We start from the raw sequence: 26,622 nt of genomic DNA, 5'->3' as shown, positions 1-26,622 counted from the left end.
AATTTGCTGGGGCCTCTCTTTAGGCTTACAATGCCTGTGTTGAGACGTCCCGCTCTTCCACAACCGTAGTTACTTATTTATAGGTACATTACATATGTATTAATTTTATTTTTATATAGGTATTTATATAAAAATAATGTATATTTAGCCAATACAAATACGTTCCATCTTGCTCGTGCCATATTTATAATATTAGGTACGTATGTCATTTTTATATTAGTTGAGAGACTTGAGAGTCGAGAGCTTCGTGGTTAGTAAGTAAATTGATACCCCAAATACAATATCTATCTAGTTACGAATAAGATAAACGTACATAAATTCGCGCGATTTAACGTCACGATAGCGGACATCCCTATACTCGTACCTATATATATATATATATATGCTCATTGCTCAGGAGAGAGCTCGGAACGTGGAAGCAATCTCGAGCATTACCCGACGGGTCAAAGCCTCGGGCGCCATTAGATATCCTCTCCACCTTGTCTCTGTTTAAGTTAAGTTACCCAAGCGCCGCACCGAGGGTTAAAGGATTAAAAATTTATATCGGTAAACTCGGAGCACACCTTGATCACACGTAACGTCCATGACATGTACTGAACGCTTACATTTTAAAACTTGAGCAACGCATCCTGCCTGCCTGTGAAAGTCGGATGGGATTTGTTAGCGGTTAAAGGGCATTAGTTAGCAGTTAATAATAATAATAATGGAAGCTTAAGCCTTAGCCTAAGAAGGGTGATGAATAAAGAGCATAATAATAGATCCTGAAGCAATTATATTTGAATACTTTCTCCGAACAACGGTGTCGATGACATGTCACATAATTGGAAGCAACCATATAGTGACACTAATTAACCACGAGTGGCTAATGTAATAAGAGCCATATTCTCGTGTTTTGATCATGTAACAGTCACAGCGATCAGTTCAGCGAGAGGCAATTTCGATTGCTTACGTTATCTCGCTTTAATGTTTTTGTAAGAAACAGAACTTTAATCACAACGGATCAAAGTGGTTTATAGACCTTTGTTATCGCGTCCGACACGACGTTTAGAAAGTAATGAAGCAAAAGGCTGACCAGGAAGCCGGCTGGGTGGCGCTTTCCGCCCACTTTTACTTTCTGTCCGTTCACCTCGCGGTCGAAGATCGCCCTACATTCTGCGAACCTTCTTCGTGGCCCAGTCAACAAATTGACCTATGTTATTCTTAAAGTTTTGGTTTTGGAACCAGCGCCATTGTTTGTATAGTGCCATACTTCGTTTTTCACCATTGCAGTATTAGTAGTCAAACCAAATAAAAAGCCATTGAGATCACATAAAAGTTCCAGGACTATTTGAAGTTGAACTTACGTATATAAATTATTGTAGGTATGTCCTATTTATTATGTGCCAGGATCTGACTTATTGAATGAAGTACGCAGAGTCTGGGGTCAAAGGACAGACGACAGACTGCCTACATTCCAACTGGGCCACTCATCAATCATGTGTGAATTGTGTGATACGGCATTAGTACCAACCGAATTCCTAACATGTTATTTATTTGGGAGTTTATTATTAGGGTTCCGTACCCAAAGGGTAAAAACGGGACCCTATTACTAAGACTCCGCTGTCCGTCCGTCCGTCCGTCCGTCCGTCTGTCACCAGGCTGTATCTCACGAACCGTGATAGCTAGACAGTTGAAATTTTCACAGATGATGTATTTCTGTTGCCGCTATAACAACAATACTAAAAACAGAATAAAATAAAGATTTAAGTGGGGCTCCCATACAACAAACGTGATTTTTGACCGAAGTTAAGCAACGTCTGGCGGGGTCAGTACTTGAATGGGTGACCGTTTTTTTGTTTGTTTTTTTTTTGCTTGTTTTGCTCTATTTTTTGTTCATGGTGCGGAACCCTCCGTGCGCGAGTCCGACTCGCACTTGGCCGGTTTTTAGTATATTTGGAATTGAGGTAAATAGAACTATAATATTGGATAAGCTGTGCCTGATACTAATACCAGTTGACCACGACATGAACAAGTACATCGACTGAGGAGAAGGGACACAAACATTATAGCAGGTAATTTGACATGCTTACCTCATTATACTTTATCATAGGTACCTTGCTAATAATGAATGCTCAACATACTTAAAGGAAAACAATTTCTAATTAAGATTAAATTAAAGATGGTCCTGATAATTTCTAACTCGAGCAATCAGTGTTTATAAACTCAAACTTATTTACAATGCTATTATGTGCTTGTGACGTGCATTGCAGAGTGGACATTTTGATTTTGCTAAATAAAATGCAATGTTTTACGAAGTAACCGTCTACTGTCACTGTACTGAGATGATTCATATTTTCGGGGGTTCCAGTTTTTCAAATTGGTGGCCAGTCGCTATGATTTTCCTGTCATAAACATCATAATTATATTTACGGTACAGCCGTAGTCAGCAGCCGTATGACGAATTGTAAAAAAAAACTTTGCGTGTGTCCAAGTGAAACGAATTAATAAGTGCAGAACAGGTGTCCAAAATTAACACTTATTGGAGCATAACACTAGGTTTAAGAATGAAGTTAATGAGTAGCATTCCACTAAAACGCGATTTAAGTAGGGTAGCCTTGTGTCGTAAAGTAAGTAGACAAGTTCTGTTAAATAACACACACAGTGTTAGGTAACATTCTTCTTTAATTGTATTATTTAAATACTTAGTGTAAGTTTGCATGCACTAACTATATGTATCAGATTTTTCAAGCCGCTGTTACTTACTTGGTTAATTTACGCATGTAGCTGACTTTCACGACACAGGCTTAGCCTAGTGTGGAAGTCGTCGATAAACTGCATACTGTACTTAAACAATTCTTCATGGTTAATAAATATTTTTTACTTTTTTTTTTTAATATGTATAGTCGCAACCAAATACGAGTTTACAATTTTTTTCCGTTCCTTGTATTGAAGGTAATAAGGCGAAAAACTTATAGGTTTGTTTTAGACGAGAAGACAACCATACATGAAATTTTACCGTACCTTGCGACTTGCGTATCAAGTGGTAGCAACAGACCAACTTTATTTTCTTTTATAATGATTCCTCCGGTTAAACAGTGCTCCTAAATACCGTCTAAGGAGGGTAATGCCGATGTAAAACCTAAATATCAATGAACAAACTAATACAAGTTTATTATCTATTCAAAAGGATCATAACTTTAAAGCATTTGCTGAACCATAAAATGGTCAACTGGCAGTACTTTTACACTTTGAACAGTGTAAAAGTACTGCCAGTACTAGAAAGGTAATAAATAGTACAATCTATTACACATAACTTGTACCACAAACATGTAAATATTTACTTACAGATACTGTAGATTGCATAACAGCATAAGAAGCATTATTTTGGGATAAAAATCAATATAAGAAAGTTTATTAGAATGTCTCACACATGATAAAAGAAGATTTTAAAATAAAATGCGAGTTTCTGCATTTTACAAGTTTTTTTAAGTGGGATATTAAGGCGAAATCTGAAACTCTGTTACTGTTTTAGAAACCTTTTAATCATGCACCTAGTTCCCATTTCTCTCTTTAGCCCTTTTCTACCCTTCGGGTAGCACTAAAGGCACTAAAGAAAATATCAATCACCTCCTCTCTCGTGAGAGAATGTCGAGAGGAGCTCAACTTGATAGGCAAGCCTCACGAAGTGTCACGGTGGCATGGGTACCAGGACACCAGGGAGTAACGGGAAATGAGAAAGCAGACGAGCTGGCGAGGATAGGGGCGGAGACGGAATATATAGGTCCGGAACCGGCTCTGCCTATGTCAGCGGATGTCACGAAGGGAGTAATAGAGAAGGTAAAAGAGATGGAAGCACAGAGAGAATGGGAAAAAGAGACTGGGTGTAGACAGTCGAAGATGATGATCAAAGGGTTAGACCACAGGAGAACCAGGTATCTTTTGAAACTAGGTAAGAGCAGTCTGAGACTACTGACAGGTATCATTACAGGTCACAATACTCTCAATAGACACCTTAAGATAATGGAAATTAGTAGAGACGCCTCCTGCCCACACTGTGGTAAGGAGGAGACTAGCTTACATTTACTAGCAGAATGTACTATGTACGCAGCACCGCGATATAATACATTCGGTAGAGACACACTGAAAGAACACAAACTAAAGGACGTCGAACTCAAAGATGTCCTTCTGTTCTGCAGGAAAACAAGAAGATTCGAGGAGAATAGTGTGGGAATGCCGCCGGGACAGTAACCTGCAGCTCCAACTCCAGGGAACAGGGCTGAATGAACGCGACACGCGATCGACAGCCCGCCTGCATCCGGCCGGGCGTCCCTACACTACATCTACATCTACCCTTCGGGTGTAGGCCTCCTTCATTTTATTTTACACCATTTGTCACGGTTCTGTGCAACCTGGAGCCACCTCATCCCCGCAATCCTTATCCTTTTGATGTCATCGTCCCAACACATATTGGGTTCCCATTTATATTTTATTATTGCAAGTCAGTAGCATGACCATCATCATCATAACTTTCATCAAATGTGGCCAAATGTGTTCAGCAAGTTTGTAAAATTAAAATATGTTACATCATCACTCTTGCCAACAATTCATGAACAAATACCAGACCAATGTTTAAACAAATGTAAACTGAGGGTGAACCAAGGACAAATTGTTACAGAGCTCCTATTTTTAAAAAGCCAAAGAAAAGTATACCTTTTTACATATGGCACAAGAGCTCTTCTAATTTAATGTGAATGATTGCACAAAAACTGTGCAACCAAAATAAAATGATGTTCATAAAGTGTGACCAGTTTCTCAAGGCATTGTTTCATGCCCTCTTTACTGCTGGTTCAATGCTCACATGGATGGAATAAACTATGGGAAATCAAGCCATGGCTAAATTGCTGTTATTTGGAAAACTACCAATACTGTTAGACACTGTACTTTATATAGAATAGACTACAGTTATATGGAATAGATAAAGTGACCAGAGATCCCAAATTTTAGCCATTGAATTTGACCATCTCCCGAAAATTGGAGAAACTAATTTGAGACAGTTAACCTACAGTCTTAAAAACAAATTAAAAAAGCATACAACAAATCATAATTAACGTCCTCCTTTTTATAAGTCAGTTTAGTTGGTTAAAAATACATCAGTTAAAGAAAGTAAAACTAATAGGCATTTTGGAAATACTCAACTTAGAACATTTGTGACATGAGGAATTTGAAGCGGCTGCAATTTTTGCAATAGAATAACATTTTTGTACAACTCATTTTTGTTTTTAACACACCAAAGTGTATATTAAAACTTATATTATTTATCAATAATGTACATAATATTACAGTAGAATATGAGTAAATTACTTGAAAGTCTAAATATCTTGATTGCTGCAAATATTTTTTTTCACAGGTCACACCTTTGTTTACATTTATTCTGTGTAAATAAAAAAAATGACTTTACATTCCTTTTAGCATTCATATTGTCGTGGTACAGATCACAAATTCAGTAATATAGGACATGTTTACTACGAGATTATGAGTATATAGGACGTGTTTAGTTTTCCCATGGAATACAATATTACTTACCTACATTTAAGAAACAAATATCTGTTTGTGTAAAATAACACCACTGTAACACCACCATAACAACATAACCTGAGTCGTAAAGCCCATTTCGTATTGAAATCAGTACAATATTGTTTGTCACGTCAATGCGCCGAGCAAAGATAAAGCACTGATAAGGTTTCGCTCGACTTACCTAAAATCCAAGCTGAGATTTCTCTGGTGCGCGGAGACCTTCGAGCCCTTGGGGTCACTCCGGCTGCCGTGGACGGGTACATCCTCCAACATGCTCACACACTAACCGACGCTTTACAAAATAACAATAAACCCATATCACGACTCGCGACGATTACAAATCAAAGAGTAAATAACAACATGGCGTCCACTCCCCTGCATTCGTAACTAACATCCATAAACACGAAACCCCGTTACGAACAACTATTGAAGATGATAATATATTACATCTCACAGCCATTAAAGTCCTTTCAATTTTTGTTTACACAAAAATGTAACCCGAATAACTGAAAATATTATTATTAAATCGAAATTGCGCCCCACAAAAGCGAGCGACCGTAACGCCAGGAATTGATTGTTACGAGAACACAAAACTGCGAATATCAAAACTATAATTACTAATGCGAACGTAACAAAAGAAATATTCACGAAAATCAAATAAATCGATGGTCTGCGACCAAATTCCGAGACATATTCGTATTCGTTTTGTTATGTCCTGTCAAGAGTGTCAAAATAATCAAAATTGGTGATGGTGGTTTGCGATGGGGATGCAAGATCAGAAAAAAAAATTAGGCATAGTACACATATTGAGCCACGGTAGCTAATCTTATCGTGTACCCCTAAGTGAGAGCGAAAAACAGATATCTTTCTCGTTCTCACTTATGGGTGCGGCGCACCGTGACGTTGAACGGTGCGGTAATAAATTATGGACATGCGGTGGAACCATAAGCCCCACACACTCGTACACGAGTGTGGAGGGGGCTATAGATATAAGTTGGTCAAACCAAATTGTCAGTAATAAGGACAAAAAAATATACCCATCTTTTTCTTTTGGGTGCTAGTACTAGTGTAAGCAAAGATATAGATGGTCAAGCAGATCTTGTCAGTAGAAAAAGGCGGCAAATTTGAAAAATGTGGGCGCGAAGGGATATCGTGCAATAGAAAATTTGAATTTCGTGCCTTTTTCTACTGACAAGATTTGCTTGACCATTTATAGTATGATTCTCTCTGTCTATGTTTGAAATGAGATAGTCCTTTGACAAACTATAATATTCCTATTCTAAAAAGCGATTTAGACTCTCGCGCGAGCCACGAGACGACCCGCGAGCCGAGCCACGAAACGAGAGTGTAAGCGCTGGGCTCGTGGCTCGTCTCGCGCTCGGCTCGCGCTCGCTTGGCTCGCGTGGAGGAGCGGTTTTTTGGGCACGAGCCAAAGGGACTCGCGCGAGACGCGCGCTTGCGTTCACACTCGCGTTCGGCTTGTCATTCGGTTATAAACCTTATGTCGTGCTGTTAGTGTTTAAAATATATTAGCTCGACGAGCTTACGAGCCACGGGACGAGCCACAAGCCGAGCCACGAGGCGAGAGTGTAATCAGTAGCTCGACGGGCTTACGCGCTCGAGGCGAGCCACGAGACGCGCCGCGAGCCGAGAGTCTAAATTGGCTATAATGGACCAAGTCACACGATCGAACATCGAACGTGCGCCGGACCAAGGCCGTACCGTGCGATCCAGGTCGACGGGCGTACATGTAAACGGTACTTTACCATAAATGTCAATAACTGTCATCTCATAACTGTCAATGTCATTATATCGGTAAAAGAGGTTATGTTTACAGATTTTAAAGTATTTTTTATTAAAACATTTATTTAAGAATTAGGCCGGTGGTATGTTTCTTAATAGTTCAAAGTCATTGTATAATGCATTCCATAGAGGTATATTATGTAGTCAATTTAGGAACACTACAATGTATTGTGAAACACTTCGACTTCTTGCATTTTCACTGTTTACAGGTATTTCTTATACTATAAGAAACAAGTCCGGGGTAGTAGAGAGTACGATTAAGAAGAAATTGCAGGCTGCGTTGCAAACAACGCACCTAGACGTCATAAATGAGCTAGACCAAGCAGAAAAACCTCAATTCAGATTAGTTGTGGTTACTGACAAGTTCCATGGATTACCTATGTACAAGGTATTCCTACTTACTTATATTTATTTTTTCTTTACTTCTGTGACGAGGAGAATATTTTTCAGTCACTTTTCAGAACTTGCTAGGTGTGTTCATTTTGTATTTAAAATGGGGCGCTTTGCACCAAACACATATACCTAATGAGGACAGTAAATTTACTTATTTGTTAATAAAATGAAACCATTTCACTGTACAAGAAAGCCAATAAGAGACTTAGAAAAAGCAGTCTGAAGGAGAGCATCAAACCCCAGAACTGTTACCTACTCATTTACAAATGAAATATTATGCATTGCATTGCTAGAAGTAGCGGTGGTTTATTCCCTGATCCCTATAAGACAGGTTTACCTAGTTTAGGGCTCAGGATTGCCTAGGCTGTCTAACAATAGAATACTTACTCCTAAAAATGTAATACCATTCTACTATGTAATAAGCTGCATTTTTGATGCCTAAATAAATCATTTTTCATTTTCATTATTAAAGATAGTATAATATCTCTTGGTCATATAGCACAGTGCACTTTAGGTATATTTGTGAAGTGTACCCATGGTCCAGACCAGACACAGATGATCATTAAGAAATGTGACAAATGACATTATATTATTAACGTTTTCAGAGATACAATTTGGTTAATGAGGTCCTCAAAGAGGAGGTACAAGCTGGGACCCACATTTCTTCAATAGTAGCCAAAACCCCCATCCAATGGCACCGAAGTCTGGCTGCTAAGGAACATGGCCCGGACAGTTGAGGGTTTACTTCAGTTATAGTAAAAAAATGTAGTAAAAAGTATAAGCTGTTGGTCAACAGTGTTTTCAAATTAACCCTTTACATGCCAAGGGCCCTTTAATTTTATTATTTACTATACTTCGTTTTTTTAGCATTAGAAGTAAGGTAAACAGTCTTGATGTGTCTTTTAATTGAAAAACACATTTTAAAAATATGTTACGGTAAATATTTAACAATTATGAATCTAATACGATCTTTTATAGTCTTCTGCTTTCATAAGTAATAGTTATTGATTTTTAAAAAGTGTTTTTCAATTAAAAGACATGTCAAAATCGCTTACCTTCTTTCAAGTTCTTTCTAATGCTAAAAAAAACGAACTATAAGTAGAGCACACAATCACATGTCCTGAAAATTAGAAATACCTACATGTATAGCCATTACTCCCTGCAAGTGTTTTATTTTAGCATACCTTAGCTATGGTATCAGATTTGTCTCAGTTGCCCCATTACAAATAAAACAAATTTATGAGTATGAAACATTTATCAAACAACATGTACACTTTTGCTTACACAACACAACATTCAACTTGTACAACTTGAGATACCTATTTATTGATGCAACCTTGATATATATATACAGTTTTTTATTATTCCATTGTTGTCCTTTTAGGAGTTATAGGAAAAATAATACTCATCATTTCATTATACATATGATTACAGTAGCAATATTAAACATTTCTAAGGGTGATCATGATCAACCCTTCGTGGTTTGTGCCTACATTTTTCAAATTTACCACCTATTTACTACAAGAGTACATAAATATTTGGGCCAGACAAAGCATTTTAATACATGATTAGTTTATGTAGGGCCAATATTATATAATTACATAGCTGATTTAATGGTGTAATCTTATGTGACTATTTACCATTGCAGGCCATTAAATTCATCTCTTTAGAGAATATGATACATAATAGGTATATTTTATTAGTAGTCAAATTTGAGTTTATACTATTATAGTAGTTACAAGTTACAATGATATAGTACCAATTGCTGTTTATATGACCAATACTGAAGATTTTAAAAATTTTTTTTAAAGTCATGTTTGCCATGAACGATCAGCTTTTATATAAAACGCCAAAAGGCACTCATGTATTGATCATTTTAAACTTCACATTGAATTACTGCACCTCTGCCACCTCTGGCATGGTCTCGTTTATGAATTTTATGATCCCAGAGGACCAGAAACAAGTCTCAGTAAAGAGAAATTTTATTTATATTATAAGCCTTAATTCAAAAACTTCTACATATTGGACCATAACTTACACCTTTTTTTGTGTATATTTTCTAAGTTTTATGCATGTTTGCCTTCATCCTTCCTCCTTTCAAATTAAGAATTAAGTCTGCTAAACGCGGCCCGAACGCGCGCATGTTAAATAGGTTGAGAAGGGTACTTGTATAAATATAATACATATACATATGTATATAGTTCACTGTTGTGTCGTATCTCACACTCAGTCCATGCACACCGAATTAACGGTGCTACGTGTATCAGAGGTTGAAGTTGTCGAGCCGCAGCTTGCCTTCGTTGTCGGTGAGGTACAGGAGGTCGGCCATGGTCTGCTCGCAGATCGCTTCCTCCGCCTTTTCCGACATCTGGGTAACAACATTAAACTACAGTTGTTTGTCAAGGTAACAACATTAAACTACAGTTGTTTGTCAAAAAATATGTACATATATAGATTTTTAACACGTTCATTGTCCCAACTGTTAACTGTCAACCTTAAGCTTTGGATTCCTCCGAAAACGGTGCCGTCATATTACGGCCGCTATATAGCGTTGACTGACGTCACTAGAACGTTGTCTATGTAAACAAGATGGCGCGGTTTCCTAGACGGCGTTATGCTTTGGTTTCCTCCGATAGCGGTGCCGTCATATAGCGGCCGTCTCCATACAAATACTACGACACCCATATTTAGCCGTATTATTTAGTATGGAGACGGCCGCTATATGACGGCACCGCTATCGGAGGAAACCAAAGCTTTACGTTACGTTGATTGTCAACGTAACGTAAGATGACGGCCGTCATGACGGTGTCGATAGTTTCGTGAACGTTTTAATAGATAGCGGTGACGCCATTTTGAATAAATGACACGAGATTTGAATAAATGATTCCGTACTACGATTATTTTCCTCTTCTGATGATATTTCATCCTCCAAGTAAATTATAGATGATCAAGCAAATCTTGTCAGTAGGAAAAGGCGCGAAATTCAAATTTTCTATGGGACTTTATCCCATCGCGCCTACATTTTTCAAATTTGCCGCTTTTACCTTGGTGGATGACGGTGTGTTATGACGCCGTGGTACTTTTCACATGTCGCCACCGTAAAGACGGCCGTCTTTTGCGTCCGCTATATGACGGCACCGTTTTCGGAGGAATCCAAAGCTTTACGGCCTTTTAATAGAGGCTTGCCGTGACCCATATGTGGGGCACGGGACAGTGAACGTAAACAGTCAGCAACGTGCATGTAAGTCAATTAAGCCATCGTATGCCGGAGCGCGGATCCGCGTACGAGGAAAATATTAGAAAAAAATAATCACGGCACACGAGAGGTTAAGTCTTGTAACACCAAGCTACAAGTTTGAAGTTGAAAAACTAATTTGCTTGTATTTGATTAATGTTTCACTAGGTACCATCGCCTGCACTGTAAACTGTCCATCGGTGGACCTTATGTCTTTTGTAATAAGGTCCATTGGTGTACAGGTAAGAGTGTTGCTGTTTGGACCCAACGATTTTGTGTAAGAAGGTGGTTCTTTAACGGTACTTTTTTGAAGCAGGTTTTTAGCGTCAGGTACTAACATAATATAATTATTATGAGGCTACAATATATCATGTTCGATTCAAAAGTATTAACACGCCATATAGCGGCATCTACTTCGGATGTCAAACTTGTGGCTACAAGGGAAGGAACCACCTTAGCACTGGCCGTTCTTGAAGTAGATCTTAAAATGAGGAGGAAAGATGACTTACCGGTCTGTAGCTATATTCACTCCCCGGAGAATGCTTGAAGTTGGGCCCGAAGTTGACGCTGACAGTGGCACTCTTATGTAGACTGACTGAAGGATAATAGCAGCCCTGATACACGTCCAAGAAGGCTGCCCCTTAGCACTGGCCGTTCTTGAAGTAGATCTTAAAATGAGGAGGAAAAATGACTTACTGGTCTGTAGCTATATTCACTCCCCGGGGAATGCTTGAAGTTGGGCCCGAAGTTGACGCTGACAGTGGCACTCTTATGTAGACTGACTGAAGGATAATAGCAGCCCTGATACACGTCCAAGAAGGCTGCCCCTTGGCACTGGCCGTTCTTAAAGAAGTAGATCTTGGAGCCGCTTAGCGGCTTCAGGCTGTTTAGAGATTCTTGGATGTTGTCTTTGTCTTCGTAGTAGAGGTGGCTTTTGAATTTTACTAGTGGCTAAAAAACAGAAATTGTAATATTAAAATAATAAATAGCAATATGACGATGTTCTTCCTAAACACTTGCGGTGCGGTGTCTGTGTATGTATGTCATAGTGTGCAAGTAAATGAACATTATAAACTTACCCGATCCTTGTAGGTGTTGGGCGTGTACTTAGTATTCTGGTTATTAGGCATCACAATAAGGAAGCCTAGCGTATCGCCCTCGCCGTAACCGTTGCTGTAGTGTTTGCCGCGCGACTCGTGGAATCTGCAACGGGAATTGAAACTAAAATAAGTACATAGAGCAGCATGGCATCTATAGCTGGTCAACCAAATCTTGTCAGTAAATAAAGGCGCGAAATTCAAATTTTCTATGGGACGATATCCCTACGCGCCTACATTTTTCAAATTTGCCGCCTTTTTCTACTGTCAAGATCTGTTTGACCAAGTATATGTAAATACTTTTTGGTTGTGACCTTTATTTTTATTTTTTTATTTATTATTGGGGTTTTGTGGGCCTTGAGTGCCGCTTCGACCAAGCTGTGATCTATTGTGAAGGCCCTTTACTAATGCCCGTTGAATCCAGGAAATTCCAGATTCTTTGGGCCGTAATGCTCAGAGGGCCTACCGCGAACCACATTCGACGTGTTACCTCTATGTCGCACCTGTAAATTCGTACGTAAGTGTGATTAGTGTGACAGGGACGCAATACGTCGAACGTGGTTCGCGTAGGCCCTCTACCTCATCGATGACGTAATTTATGAACAGCCCCAAAGGTCACAACCCACCTTTGGGGCTGTTCATAAATTACGTCATCGATTTTTGACCCCCCCCTAAAATCATCCAAAAATCATGCTTCGAATGACCCCGTTTCCTCCTACGTCATGCCACAATCACCCAATCTTCAGAACCCCCCCCCCTCCCCCCCAAATTTGAAATGCGTAATTCATGAATAGCCCCTTTATATCATCACGTCTTGGCTGCTGTCGGTGCGGTGCCACCATCGACCACGTTGCAAATGTTTGTTACGACGATATTTCACCAATTTCCATAAAAATTGGCAGAGCCTAGACAGCCTCCCTGTACCAACTTGCATCTCGTCTCTTATGGCCTCACCCAGCCGAACCCAGAGGCTGTACCTCTTCGCATCTCCTCTACTGTGGCCTGTGGCTTCACAGACCCTAGTATCTAGCCCTCCAGTACCATCAGTCCATTTTCCCAATCTGTCTACTTTACCAAACGGTCTACTTTCTCGATCTGCCTAATTGCTTTTCTCAATCCGTCTAATTACCTATCGGTCCACTTTCCCGATCCGTCTAATTACCGATCGGTCCACTTTCTTCATTGGTCTACTTGACCAAATGGTCCGCTTTTCCGATCCCATGTAAAATGTTGCCAAGACGAAACCACAAGGCTCGGACTGTCAAAAAGTTATCAGATATCTTGTAGAGCCAAGCTTCTAACTCTACAAGCTCTAACATCACAAACTCTACACCTTAGTCAAAATACGTGGCTTGGCCGTTTTTTTTACTACAAAAACTATTGTATAATAAAAAATAATGAATAGATATCACCTTCCGCCCATGTGACGGTAGCGAAACGGCCAAGCCACATATGTTGACTAAGGTGTAGAGTTTGTCATGTTAGGGCTTGCAGAGTTAAGCTTGGCTCTACAAGATATCTGATAACTTTTTGACAGTCCGGGCCTTGTGGTTTCGTCTTGGCAACATTTTACATGAAATGTTTTTCATGGGATATTGTTTACTGGAATGATCCCAGACATTTTGTTCGTTGTAGTCACAAAACGGTAATTTGCTGCAACGCAATCAGTTATATTTGATTAAATACTGTCAGAACAATGACGGTTTCTCACTCGCACCTGTTACAATACTGATCGGTCCTCTGTGGTTGACACATATTGACTTGGCATTATGCTGGCACTAAGCGTTTTTGGTATTCTGTGAAACTGGTGGCTTGTGTGTAAAAAAAATACATTTCGCGAATCGCCAAATGAAAGTTCGCGAAGTTGGTACTATGCTACGAAACGAGTGAACCAATGCCTAAAGTAGACAACGTGCTCAAGTAGACAGATCGGGAAAGTGGACCGTTTGGCAAAGTAGACAGACCGGGAAAGTGGACCGATGGTAAAGTGGACACATCGCGAAAGTGGACCGTTTGGTAAAGTACACAGATCGCGAAAATTGACCCTTTGGTAAAGTAGACAGATTGGGAAAGTGGACCGATGGTACTGGAGGGGTATCTAGTAGTATATACCTGGTGCCCTTGCGGCTGCGCCACGAGTAGCCGAACTTGTCGTACCCGAGCGGCGCCTGCAGGTTCGCGTAGCGCCGCCCCCAGCCCAGACGGGCGGCTGCGCCTTCTGGCATCTCTTCCACTGTGGCTTCCCAATACCACGCGCCTCGTGATACACCTGCAAGCAACCACACATTATTACATTAAGAGCCAACAGGAGCTAAGATTTAAATATTTTAGGTAAATATACCCGTCTCGCTAACGGAAGCGGCTCCTAAAACTAGTGCGATAAGGACAAGGCGAAAAATCCTGCGTAAAAATATCAAAAATCGAGGTTTCGTACTCGACTGTTTCCTCCTCCAAAACTTAACCAATCGTAACCAAATTTGGCAATCTAAATGATTATGACATTATCTGTGTCGAACCGTTTTGCTTTTTTGACTAATTGATGTCAGTTTTGAATAGCACGCCTCTCATTGCGGCATAGTCAATTAGGCCATATTGGCCATTTATGAAGGGCTCTAGCGCCTTAAAAAACAAAAATATCAAAAAAAGCAAAAAGGTCCGACCCAGATATTAACAATATTAATCTGTGTTGAAAAAATCATTGCTCTAGCTTCAAAACCCACGGAGGAAACAGTCGAGTACGTTTGTATGGAGAAATGACCACTCCTGTTGGCTCTTAACTGATATTTTGTGTGACGACCGGTCTGGCCTAGTGGGTAGTGACCCTGCCTGTGAAGCCGCGGTCCTGGGTTCAAATCCCAGTAAGGGCATTTATTTGTGTGATGAGCACAGATATTTGTTCCTGAGTCATGGTTGTTTTCTATGTATTTAAGTATTTGTATATTATATATACCGTTGTCTGAGTACCCACAACACAAGCCTTCTTGAGCTTACTGTGGGTCTTAGTCAATTTGTGTAAAAAATGTCCTATAATATTTATTTATTTTATTTTATATTGATACACCTACAGAAACACACGGTTAAGCTTTGGTTTCCTCCGAAAGCGGTGCCGTCATACAGCGGCCGTCTCCATACAAATACTACGACATCCATATTTAGCCGTATTATTTAGTATGGAGACGGCCACTATATGACGGCACCGCTATCCTAGGAAAACCGATCTTTAGAGCACACTATCCTATAAAGGTGCCCTAAGGGGCGCCTGTTGCATGTAATCGCACGAAACCCGGCAATCGGAGCAAGTTATCGAAGGGCCGTTATGCGGCACCCTTAATGGTAAGGCTTCACTTTATTTATGGTATGTGCTCGGAAATCACAAAGATATCTGACTCAACAAGTCTCATCACCATACAGCACCCAGTGCCCATCGTCAAATGTATCTTCAGGCGGCAGAGTCCAGGTGACTATGTACAATTGAAATGTAATCGCGTTAGATCCGACATTAATTAAGATGACAATCGTTTGCAGAAAGCGAAACCACGCTATTGTATCTCTATCATTCTTCCATATTAGTCCGATAGACGTTGGGCTGGACAGAATAACGTAAGTAACTGACAAACGCCACATGCACATGCTAGCATGCACTGGGCCCAGGACAGAGCGGCGTGGAGAGCGGTGGAGTGCCCGCAATCGTCACGTCCCTCATGAGGTAACGAGAGTCCGATAGAGACAGATACAGCGTTTCGTTTCTCTGCAAACCGTTGGCATGTTGCTGTCCCTGTCTCACCGTGTGTGGCGCGCACCATGCAGTATCCCTTCTCGCCGGTGACCGCGAGCCGATCCTCGGATATCTTGAGCTGCGGCGCGCGGTCGTGTAACGCGAGCAGCACGATGCCGGGACAGAGCGAGCGGTACAACCAGCCTGGGATTGGCTTGCCGCTCCATTCATTGCTCTCGTCAAACTCCTGGAGAAAGCAATTTTATATGAGTTTGACATCTGGTATTAACGGATATTGCATGGTCTGAGCAGTTAATAGGGATGATGACACATGTTGAATTTTATAACAAAATCTAGTAAAATAGATATACTTGGTCAACCAGATCTTGACTGTAGAAAAAGGCGGCAACTTTGAAAAATGTAGGCGCGAAGGGATATCGTCCCATAGAAAATTTGAATTTCGCGCCTTTTTTTACTGTCAAGATCTGGTTGACCAAGTATAGCAAATGAGCAATTTCTCACAATAATATGGATATTAAAATAATATATGGAAATAATACAAAAATACAGGACCTGAAAGTTTCAAAATTTATTTATTTTTAACATAAAAAGTAAGGGTATATTCGAAATAAAGTACCTATAGGAACTATAAATATACATAAACTCAATATTTCACCGACGAAAACGCAATTTTCCTGTTTTGTCCATACCGTTTTGTTAGGAGCGTTTCGCGAGTGAAGTACGACTGTCGGAGTTTGACTATAATTTCTGACTTTTGTATTGCTTTAATGCAATGGGTCCCATATAGACATTTGATCCTAAAAACAGACCTGATCGATTGATACCATAAATGAAAATTAGTCACGTAACCTATTGGTTTCCTGCTGACCTGTCTGAACGGTGCGTGAGGGTCAGGCTCGGCCAGTATATACCGGTAGCCATCCTTGTTAAACGGATGCTCGGTAGGGTACCCATGAGACGGTAACTTGAGACTGGCGGGGTCGGCGGCGCGGCCCTTCTTGCCGGCCGGGGCGCCCGCCTCGGCCGCGCCGCCGACGGCCGGCCGGCGCTTGCCTTGACGTCCCTTTACGTTTCCTGCCAGGGGTACTGGAAATAATCGAAATATTATTATTATAGATGGTCAAGCAAATCTTGTCAGTAAAAAAAGGCGCGAAATTAAAATTTTCTATGGGACGATATCCCTTCGCGCCTACATTTTTCAAATTTGCCGCCTTTTTCTACTGACAAGATCTGCTTGACCCAGTATATTTAAAGTCTAATTCAGCATCTACATACATACATGATACTTAGATGGATAATGGTGGCTATAACTATTAAGGGGACACACTTATATGAGTTATATGGTACAATAATGCCGGTACAATTCTTACACAATCTCATTACCTATATGTCAATTGAATTAGTGTTGTGGATTGTGGAGGGACCACTAATTCTTTGTGAACAACTGACCAATGAAAGTGGTGTGGACAGTGGACACAAGTACGCCAATGATATGGGTACCTACTACTTATACATACTTTACTCTTTGGATATGGGCGTCAAATTAAATCGCAACCGAATTAATTGACTGATCAGATTGGCCACTGAATTGCTCGTATGGACAGCAGGTTTAATAAGAATGTATACAAACCGCTATAGCGCTCTACCGGCGTTTAAATAGTCCTTAAGATATCGATTAGTTAGACCAATTAACCAAAAACAATAACTTCGTGAACGCATGTTTATGCTAAATTGATCAATTGTTATCGTAATAACAATACAGGTACAGGTTAAGGCGTACCTTAACTGTACCTACATACAAACATGTACCAAAGATTTCCACGTGTAAGTATAAGCAATGCACATTAAATCCCGAGGTTAGCGGATATCCCACACTTTGTCACTTCTCTTCGATAGTGTACGTAACGATCCAATAATAAATCCATCGGTGCATATTAACCGTCCAACTTCAATACACCTCCTACTGGGACGGATATCTGAATGCTAAGGTATCAGTATAAAATAGTTTATAGTTTGCATAAGAAGTGCGGCTTATTAGAAGTGATCTTTACCAACCGTATTTGGAAATGAACTTTGCTTATGAGACGATAAGGTGGAATTTAATACGAGTAAGAGAAGTAATAAGACATCTTGAAAAGATGAGATTCGTCTGGGCCTACGTGATGGGTTGCGCTATGGAGTTTCTTCGCAATGGTGATTGTTATGAGTAATGACTGACAAGATTATAGAGAAAATAAATGTATTTGTAAATTATGATACAATATCATATCAATCAGCATTGTCAGAATGATTTGTGCGATTCCATGCTGATAATAGAACTGATCCGAAATACTGTTTAACATGTTTTACCGTTTGATAATAAAATTTACTAGCCGAGATTTTTAATACAATCAAAGTGCCGCTTACAAACATTCATCGTTGTCCTAAAAGGCTAGTAGAGAACGCCTTATTCTTATGTTATTAAGATAAGACCGCCTTTTGTACAATCCTTTTTTTTGTTCAATTAAGATTCAATAAAATAAGGTGTTATAAAAACAACAAAATAAATTACCCATAAGTAATATTTTTTTGTGATATAGGAGGCAAAGGAGCAGACGGATCGCCTGATGATAAGCGATTACCACCGCCCATAGTACCTATAAAATAATAATCGCGAATTTTTCATAGAAGACAAAATAAAATAAAGGAATATCAGTGTCCGTTTTATAATTAAAAAGAATCGAACAGTATTACCACGTATTACCCTCCTCTTAGACAGTCAAGCAATAAAAGCTTGTAAATTAAAAAAACTCACATTCCATGTCGAATGCTCCAATATCACCTAAGCCCAATAAGTGACAATATTCTTATTTCGTAAGACGCGCGATAAGATAGCGCTATCAGTATGAACTGCGTCTAATCGACGTCTATATTTGCTGTGTCATTGCTCAGAGTATGCGGTATAGCACCAGACTAGTCCAGTGTAACTAAGACCCTCAAATCTCTTACCTACTAAAGATAGCATAATAAGATGATTACAGAAATATAGCATTTGTTTCAATATATCATATATTGAAACTAATGCTGTATCTGGCAAGAGCCAGATAGCGTTTCGTACTATATGGAATCGTATATATCGCACTATATGTATGAAAGTGTGATAGAGAGACACAGCTAGCGTTTCGTTTTCTGCAAACGATTTTCATCTGGATAGGCACACTGGTCACTCTGGCTCGCTTGAGCGTTCAACTCGCTTGCGGGAGACAAGGGATGGGAACAGCGTTTTTGCTTAGGGTTAGCGGTTAGCAGGTCGAATATATCCTATAAAAGTGCAAGATATACCGAAGTCATTTTATCTCTAATACAAACATAATCCTGTACAAACAAGAACTTGACGAAATATAAACAACCTTTTTTATTATGATACACTTAATCAGACTATACTATTTTGTTTTTCGTTATAGATTGAGAGTGTATTCTAATAACAGTAAAGTTTTTATATTCAAATTTAATTTTATTAGGTGGCGAATAAATTACGCTATTTTATAAGGACATTATTAATGTAAACTACAGATGTGTCGTAGGTATGTTGCGGGGAGTTTCCGAAAAATTTGAAAAGTTCTCAGAAATTTCGGGAAAATTTCACAAAGCAGAAAGTAAACTTTCATGTGGGAAATGGAAGTTTTTGATTCCTATACAAAAATATGAAAAGCGAATTTTGGAAACATAATCACATGTCAGTAATTTAAACATGATTTAGTTATAAGATATGTACCTATTTGTATAGTTGGTCAAACCAATTTGTCAGTAAATATGAACAAAAAAAACTATACTCGTCCTTTTCTTTTGCGTGCTAGTACTAGCGTTAGACAAAGATAGTATGATTCTCTCTATGTTTGAAATGAGACAGTCACTTACACGACACGACCTTCACTAATTACGTATTTAAGCTACATTATCGCTTGCTCTTACTTTTATTATTTATCCCGACGCGCGACGTTTGATCGTGACATTTCGTGACATAACGCTCTTGGTTGCAGGCAGACTCTAGTATATTTTAAGTACAATTTAGTTATGGCTCAAAACGATGTGCCTATTAACCTACCTATTGTTTAATAGCCTTGTTTAGTATCAGTAAGTACTACAATATACGAGAAAACTGAGTACATGTACATATGTACATACCTATCTTTATGATAATTATGATTGGAGGTATATAAGCATAATATAACTGACTCCTTCGTACGATGTAGATACAATGTTTTGCAGTATATGTCAACGAATTTTATACAAACCCTTAACTAGGTACATCTAAACCTTCCTCTTGCTTGAATCACTATCTGTTCAACAGATTCTGTGCACTGTCAGAAAGGTACATTGAATAACTATTAACAATTATTATTGAAAACAAGAATTTAAATAAATCCTTACAATTCATAATTGGTCTAATTGAGTCCTAGTCTTTAACCATTATTTTGAATACCTATATTACTTATACCTATTAATTATTATTCGTAGGCGTTACACGATTGCCCAATCGTTAAAAACATTTTCCGTAAGAGAACGAGATAAACACGTAAAACAATCGAATTAATATACAAACATACCTATGTATAATGTATAAGCCACAGCGTCAGTGATAACGCGCAAACAAAACAAAATTATGTACGAAAAAACTTACCAGCCATCAGGGTTCAAGGTGATGAACCATTTAAATCTAAAATCAATAGTCAAGACACAGCACCGACGACACAATGCCTATGTGAGACGAGGAAATACTGATATAACACATACGCAGAGCTATGTGTGCATGTTTACAAACACTAATGTATACAATAGCGGACAATGTGGTGATGGAATATTGTAGATGTGTCTGGGAGTTGACCGCGTGTGCGCCGACGGTAGTGCTTGGTTTGACTGACGGAACGATAAAGAATAGTGAATCAGGGCCGTAGACAGAGTTGAATTTAAGATAGGGCAGCCGTAATTAGGTAGGTAATTATAGGTAGGGCGCAATACCTATATTAACATAGTCGATAGTATTTCGTTTTCCGGCGGATATCAACCTGTCAGTTGTTCGGAACTGTCACCTTCGTCCGGCGGACTGAACATCAGTAGGCCCCTATAAGGTATAGGGCAATGGGATTTTAGGTAGGGCATTGGCCCATAATGCCCTCCCCCCTAGCTACGGCCCTGATAGTGAATGTACAGACACCTGTAAATATTTCAACTAGTTGTGCCTACGGATCTGCTCGCATGGGATTAGGATTGTCTTTCCCTCACCGTCAGCTTTCAACATTTGATTACAATGATTACAAATTGAAAACCATACACAATAATGGCGTTGGATATTTTTAAAACAAACCGTTACGTATGGTAGTGGTACCCACCACAAAGTGTACACCTAATTACCTACGGATATTTCAGAAACGGGAAAGAGTATTTAAGGAGAATAAATTAATAATAATAAAACGAATTCCTCCCTTTTGTAGTTTGGTAAAAATTAAGTAACATATTTGTTTACCTATCTATATTTACCACGGAAACTCAGGTATAGGTACCCATATTGAGGGCAACATGACTAGCGGAGTTAATTGTCTGGAACGGGCACGTTCGACGGGAAATGTGACTGATGATTGTTTAAACTACATAATACATTATGTTGTAAACAATCAGTATGGTGTACCTATGGCTTGAATGGGAAAATCGTTAGAATATTACATAACTGCAATCGAAGGTATAGAGTTCACCACCAGGGTCCAATGCAAGGGTAATTTGTATTTTTTAGACATATTAGTTTGCCAGTTGTTATTAAAATAAAAAACCGGACAAGTGCGAGTCAAACTTGCCCACCGAGGGTTTCCGTACTTTTTAGTATTTGTTATTAGGTATAGATATAGCGGCAAGAGAAATCTGTGAAAATTTCAACTGTCTAGCTATAACGGTTCATGAGTTACAGCCGGTGACAGACAGGCGGACGGACAACCGGACAGCGGAGTCTTAGTAATAGGGTCCCGTTTTTACCCTGTGGCCTAAAAATGATCTGGGCCAGAATTTTCAACCATTTGGACCAGAAGGCTGTGAAAGGTGTGTTTTTCAAAACAACGTTTTCCTTTTGCAATTCAAGCATTCATAATTTCTTCGTCATTTTACGTCTAGTCTAGACGGAGACGGGTCCCGGATGCTAGACACGTGCCATCAATATTTAAACCTAGTTACAACACCTACCTACATTACGGCCTTTACGTACGAGTATATATCGAGTATAGATACGGACTACCTAGTTTACTCTTACTATACTTGATCAATTCAATTCTTTATTGATAAAAACATAATTTTACACGTCAGGTACATACAGTGCTTAATGCTAAGTCTTATAATTATTTATTATATTTACATAGTTGGGCAGGCAAGGCTGAGCCAGCGAACTAGTTGTTTATTAATATGTAGGTATATAGTTTTATTTACTTGGTACAGTGTTGGGTCTCGAAAAAGGCATCAATTGAGTAGTATGCGTCAGACACCAGTTTAGATTTAAGTTTTTTATTGAAACATTGGTCGCTGGTGGTTTGTTTCAACTCCAGCTGGATTTTGTTATATACTTTAGGTCCTACCGTATGTATGGACTGACTTGGCAAGTCGCGTCTTGGGTGGATTAAGTTCAATAGGCCTCCTGGAACTCGCACCTCGGGCGTTACCACGAGTCGGGAACTGTGTTATGTTGCGTCTTACGTATTTTGCCACTTCGAAGATGTATAGACACGGCAGGGTAAGAATTCCTGTTTGTTTGAATAGTTCCTGGGCTGGGTGGTCCCATGGGACCCCAGATATACACCGAATCGCTCGTTTTTGGAGTTTGAATGGCCTTAGTCGGTCCGCAGCGTCGCCCCATAGGTCGACTCCGTATGATAGTATTGAATGAAAGTAGCCGTAATAAGCTTTCTTAATATTATTAATGTTTAGACTGGGACGGAGTCTGCCCAAGGCGAAGCAAGCGGATGACAGGCGGTCACATAGCTGATCAATGTGCGGACTCCACGTTAGCCCGGAGTCAATAAATCTAAGAGTCATTATCTAATAGCGCGCCGTGACGCTAGTCTGTGTTTGAATTGTACGTGGCCATTGACGTATAATATCTAAGGACATCTTCATATCTTCGAGTCATTATCCTATAGTGCGCTGTAACGATAGTATAGGAGTTTGCATTTTACGAGCCAGACACATACTGGCTTAAAAAGTGGCCCATTGCTAATAACCGTCCAAGAACTACCAATATCAGCATGAAATAACACACAAACAGATAAGTACACACGCACGCACACACGCACACACACACACACACACACACACACACACACAAACACACACACACACACACAAACACACAAACACACAAACAAACACACACACACACACACACACACACACACACACACACACACACACATAGAGAGATACATATACATTTCTTTTTTGGATTCATGTACCTATCATAATTCTAGATTAAATGTAGCTATAAGCTAGAATTTTAGCCAGTAAATTAGAGTTAATTAGCTTAGCATATCTAATACCTTTAAACGAGCAATTCGTGTATATATATTTATTTATTTGTATATATATTTCGGGGATCTCGAAAACGGCTCTAACGATTTCGATGAAATTTAATATATATGGGGGTTTTCGGGGGCGAAATTTCGATCTAGGTCTAGGTCTTATCTCTGAGAAAACGCCAATTTTTGAGATTTTATATGTTTTCCGAGCATAGCTCGGTCTCCCAGATATTGTTATATTATAATAGTTAAGTTATGTCACCTTAAGGAAGAGCGGCGCCACCCAACACAGGCATTTTTGCTTACCGGGTGGCTCCATCATTGTACATTAAATATAAACAAAGTGTGTCTTATGTAATAAAGAATTTTTGATTTTGATTTTTGATTTTTTTTGATCAGCAACGTGGCTTGCCGCATCATCATGCTGAGCCAGCGCCAATTCTCTGCCACGACACATGGTTATGTCCTTTTATGTTTTTTTTTTGTTCATATCGTGTAATTATATTAGTTTTTCTTTTAATTTAAGCTGCATGCCAATATTTAATAACTTTGTAATTACCATGTATGTTGTGGAAATGAATAAAGTGTTTAACTGTTTATCTACATAGAAATGGACTGCCCACTCTACTCTATGCCTGATCTCAGAGTCATTATCCAATAGCACGCTGTGACGCGCTAGTCGGTGTTTGCATTGTACGCGGCGTGGATGCATTTTTCAGACACTGGCTGAATTCCAAATTATATACTTCGTATCATGCGAAATGCCTTTTCATTAAAATTAAGTAAAATTGCGGTTGTCATAGCGCAACGGTTCATTGACCTTTACTTTATGTTGAAACGTTCCTACATACTCGTATTAGGTACAACCAATCATATCGATTTTCCTCAATTATACTTCGTTTGTTTTAGCATTAGAAATAAGGTAAACAATCTTGATGTGTCTTTTAATTGAAAAACACATTTTAAAAATAAGTTACGGTAAATAATGTAAATATGTAACAATTATGAATCTAATACGATCTTTTATAGTCTTCTGCTTTCATAAGTAATAGTTATTGATTTTTAAAAAGTGTTTTTCAAAAGACATGTCAAAATCGCTTACCTTCTTTCAAGTTCTTTCTAATGCTAAAAAAACGAACTATAGTCCGGTTTACAGTTTTGGATAGGGGGAGCCTTATTATTTGGTCTGCATGAATTTGTATTAAATATCGACAAGGACAAAGTGCCAAAAATATGTGTACACAACCTTATTGCCCAATCATTAAGGTGCACTTTGTCAGTGTCGATCTGTCGATATTTAATACTTTGTACTGTGCAACATATTTGATAGTTTGAGTGTGCCAATTGTCAGGGTTTATTATTTATATTTAATAAATAAATTAATTATTACTTTTTAATTTGTTGCATTGATGGGATGCCAACTCTTTAATAATGATATGGTTTTTAATTTTACTACAAATACCTATTGTCAAAAAAAATTAAATTATTTATTTGGTATCTAGGTGGATTTAATACAATAATTTGTGGTAGATGTATTGTAAGGTGCCTTAGGGTAATTTTGAAATGGCAATTAACTATAAAACCAGAAGCACTTCATACTTTTGCAACACTTGCGCTACTGTAACACTTATCAAGGCATCTTGGTTACTATTGTTACAGTAGTATCTGCTTGTAGTTAGCCGATATTTGCCATTTTCAAAATTACCCGGCTTTCCATGTTACAGCCAGATGCAAACATAGCTAAGCAGGTTAGTGGGTTTAAAATGATCTTAACAACTTTATTTTCAAAAGAACAAGAGTGTATACAGATATTTTGAAACCTACCCAACCTGCTTACCTACTTCTAGTGCTGACAACTTGTAAACTATTTTGACTTACTTGTAGCAATCCCCATATCAGTGACTTTCAGCTGCCCCTGCTTAATCATGGCTTCATAGTTAGGCTTGATGGACGTAAGCTCCATATTGTAGAGCCCAAACATTGGCCCGTGGGTTGAGTCCTCCTCGTATGTGAAAAGGACCTGGATATCCTTGATCAGCGCTCTTTGCACTGTAGCATACCAAGATTGGGTCACTCTGAAAATAAATTTCTTAATGTAGAACTTTTAAGTGTGTGTACTACACTGAAAATTATATGACATTGACTTTGCAACATTTTAAAACTGGCCAGTATATAAATACATAAAAAAAAACAAGACTAAGGAGCAAGGAGATCCAAACAACACATTTATTTAATGAAATCTTTTTTCCGAATGTTGGGACAATAATGAAGGCTAGGTTATCAAAACCAATCACAAGCCATATTTAAATACAAGATACTCTTAAGTAAGACTACCTTCGAGGCATAGTCGTCATTGCCTCCCAGTATTGATCTATGTATGGAATAATCTCTCTATCCTTGCTGAAAAGGGCCTTGTTGCTGGCATTTTTTGCACTCTCCTGCTTCAAATTTGCAATAGCTGTCAGACACATTTGTGGAAATGCTGCAAAATAAAAATAAAAATTATCACTGACAATAAAGTTTCAAATATAAAACTCAAAATTTAGAATACTCACGAGCTTGATTCTTCTTAAAAGTCTCCAGACCAGTTGGAGAGCAGTTCTTACAAATGAACAAATAATTTGTCATAAAAGGCACCAGTTTTCCTAACTGATACCCAATACAAGACTCATGAAACCATCTGTTACATGAAGCACACAGTAGTTCCACTATGTTAAGATTCCTGTCTTTGCCACTGTGAAAAAGGAATAAGTATATAATTAGAAGTTAAATTTGGAATGCAGGTTCTTTCTAAAGTGGTTTAACCTGCCAGTGTTTTAGTAAGAAAGCATCTTTTTTTTGTTAGTTGTACTTTACCAGTAGCAAGACCCCTGAGAATCGCTTCCAGATTTGTTTGTTTTGTTTTTATCGGCATTATTATCTGCCGGCTTATGAGATTCTGAATGCATGCATTGTGCACTATGTGATTGATCTGCTTCGGATGGTTTTCTTGTGTCTTCAGATGCCATCTCGCGTAATCAAGGTTCCCTAAACACAAATAAATCCTTATTGTCTCCAAATATAATTATATGAGTATCACATGATTTACTAGAAATAAGTAAAACGCTCTAATATGGGCAAAACCATGGTCTAATAAAACATGGTCTTCTATTCCCAGAGTGTCACTTGCCTACGTCACAATAACATTGCCACTTTATTTCAACATAACATGTTACATGGGTACATTATATCTATGGTTAATAAGTTAAAATATTTCTTTATTATTTTATAATTTTC

General features: G+C 38.8%; 3 protein-coding genes across 4 annotated transcripts in view; 1 reads left to right on the top strand and 2 right to left on the bottom strand.

Moving 5' to 3' along the window:
- The window catches only part of LOC134649545 (phosphatidylinositol 4-kinase beta), a 62,632-nt gene extending 56,397 nt beyond the window's left edge, over positions 1–6,235 (bottom strand). Inside the window, exon 1 of the mRNA XM_063504313.1 lies at positions 5,735–6,235. Coding sequence (XP_063360383.1) covers positions 5,735–5,826 — 92 coding nt within the window. The 5' untranslated portion in view covers positions 5,827–6,235. The remainder of the gene's footprint in view (positions 1–5,734) is intronic.
- A 1,124-nt stretch (positions 6,236–7,359) lies between these two features.
- LOC134649643 (bolA-like protein 2) lies at positions 7,360–8,506 on the top strand. The gene is made up of 3 exons (XM_063504482.1): positions 7,360–7,487; positions 7,566–7,744; positions 8,355–8,506. The coding sequence occupies exons 1-3, from the start codon at positions 7,442–7,444 to the stop codon at positions 8,484–8,486; spliced, it is 357 nt and encodes a 118-aa protein (XP_063360552.1). The 5' UTR covers positions 7,360–7,441; the 3' UTR covers positions 8,487–8,506.
- A 1,385-nt stretch (positions 8,507–9,891) lies between these two features.
- Positions 9,892–26,461, bottom strand: LOC134649561 (set1/Ash2 histone methyltransferase complex subunit ASH2). Of its 2 annotated transcripts, none has more exons than XR_010096972.1 (10): positions 26,203–26,461; positions 25,902–26,080; positions 25,681–25,828; positions 25,225–25,421; positions 16,686–16,903; positions 15,866–16,043; positions 14,194–14,350; positions 12,064–12,187; positions 11,494–11,935; positions 9,892–10,117 (listed from the first exon to the last, which is right to left on the bottom strand). XR_010096972.1 is itself a non-coding variant. In XM_063504336.1 (10 exons), exons 1-10 carry the CDS (start codon positions 26,352–26,354, stop codon positions 10,013–10,015), a joined length of 1,713 nt encoding a protein of 570 aa, XP_063360406.1. In that variant the 5' UTR covers positions 26,355–26,461; the 3' UTR covers positions 9,892–10,012. The 2 variants fall into 2 exon arrangements, 1 of the variants encoding a protein (XP_063360406.1); XM_063504336.1 differs by having other exon boundaries at positions 11,681–11,935.
- Positions 26,462–26,622: the final 161 nt, after the last annotated feature.

This window comes from Cydia amplana, chromosome 7 (assembly GCF_948474715.1).
Source record: "Cydia amplana chromosome 7, ilCydAmpl1.1, whole genome shotgun sequence".
Taxonomy (NCBI): Eukaryota; Metazoa; Arthropoda; class Insecta; order Lepidoptera; family Tortricidae; genus Cydia; species Cydia amplana.
This window is presented reverse-complemented; position numbering and strand designations above follow the sequence as displayed.

Bases quoted from the DNA above. Each gene is read 5' to 3' on its own strand.
- LOC134649643 (XM_063504482.1), top strand. From the start codon at position 7,442: ATGTTTCTTAATAGTTCAAAGTCATTGTATAATGCATTCCATAGAG. The intron at 7,488-7,565 runs GTATATTATGTA...CACTGTTTACAG, and splicing joins GTATAATGCATTCCATAGAG to GTATTTCTTATACTATAAGA. The intron at 7,745-8,354 runs GTATTCCTACTT...TAACGTTTTCAG, and splicing joins ATGGATTACCTATGTACAAG to AGATACAATTTGGTTAATGA.
- LOC134649561 (XM_063504336.1), bottom strand. From the start codon at position 26,354: ATGGCATCTGAAGACACAAGAAAACCATCCGAAGCAGATCAATCACAT. The intron at 16,044-16,685 runs GTCAGCAGGAAA...TGCTTTCTCCAG, and splicing joins CTCACGCACCGTTCAGACAG to GAGTTTGACGAGAGCAATGA. The intron at 11,936-12,063 runs GTAAGTTTATAA...TCTGTTTTTTAG, and splicing joins CCAACACCTACAAGGATCGG to CCACTAGTAAAATTCAAAAG.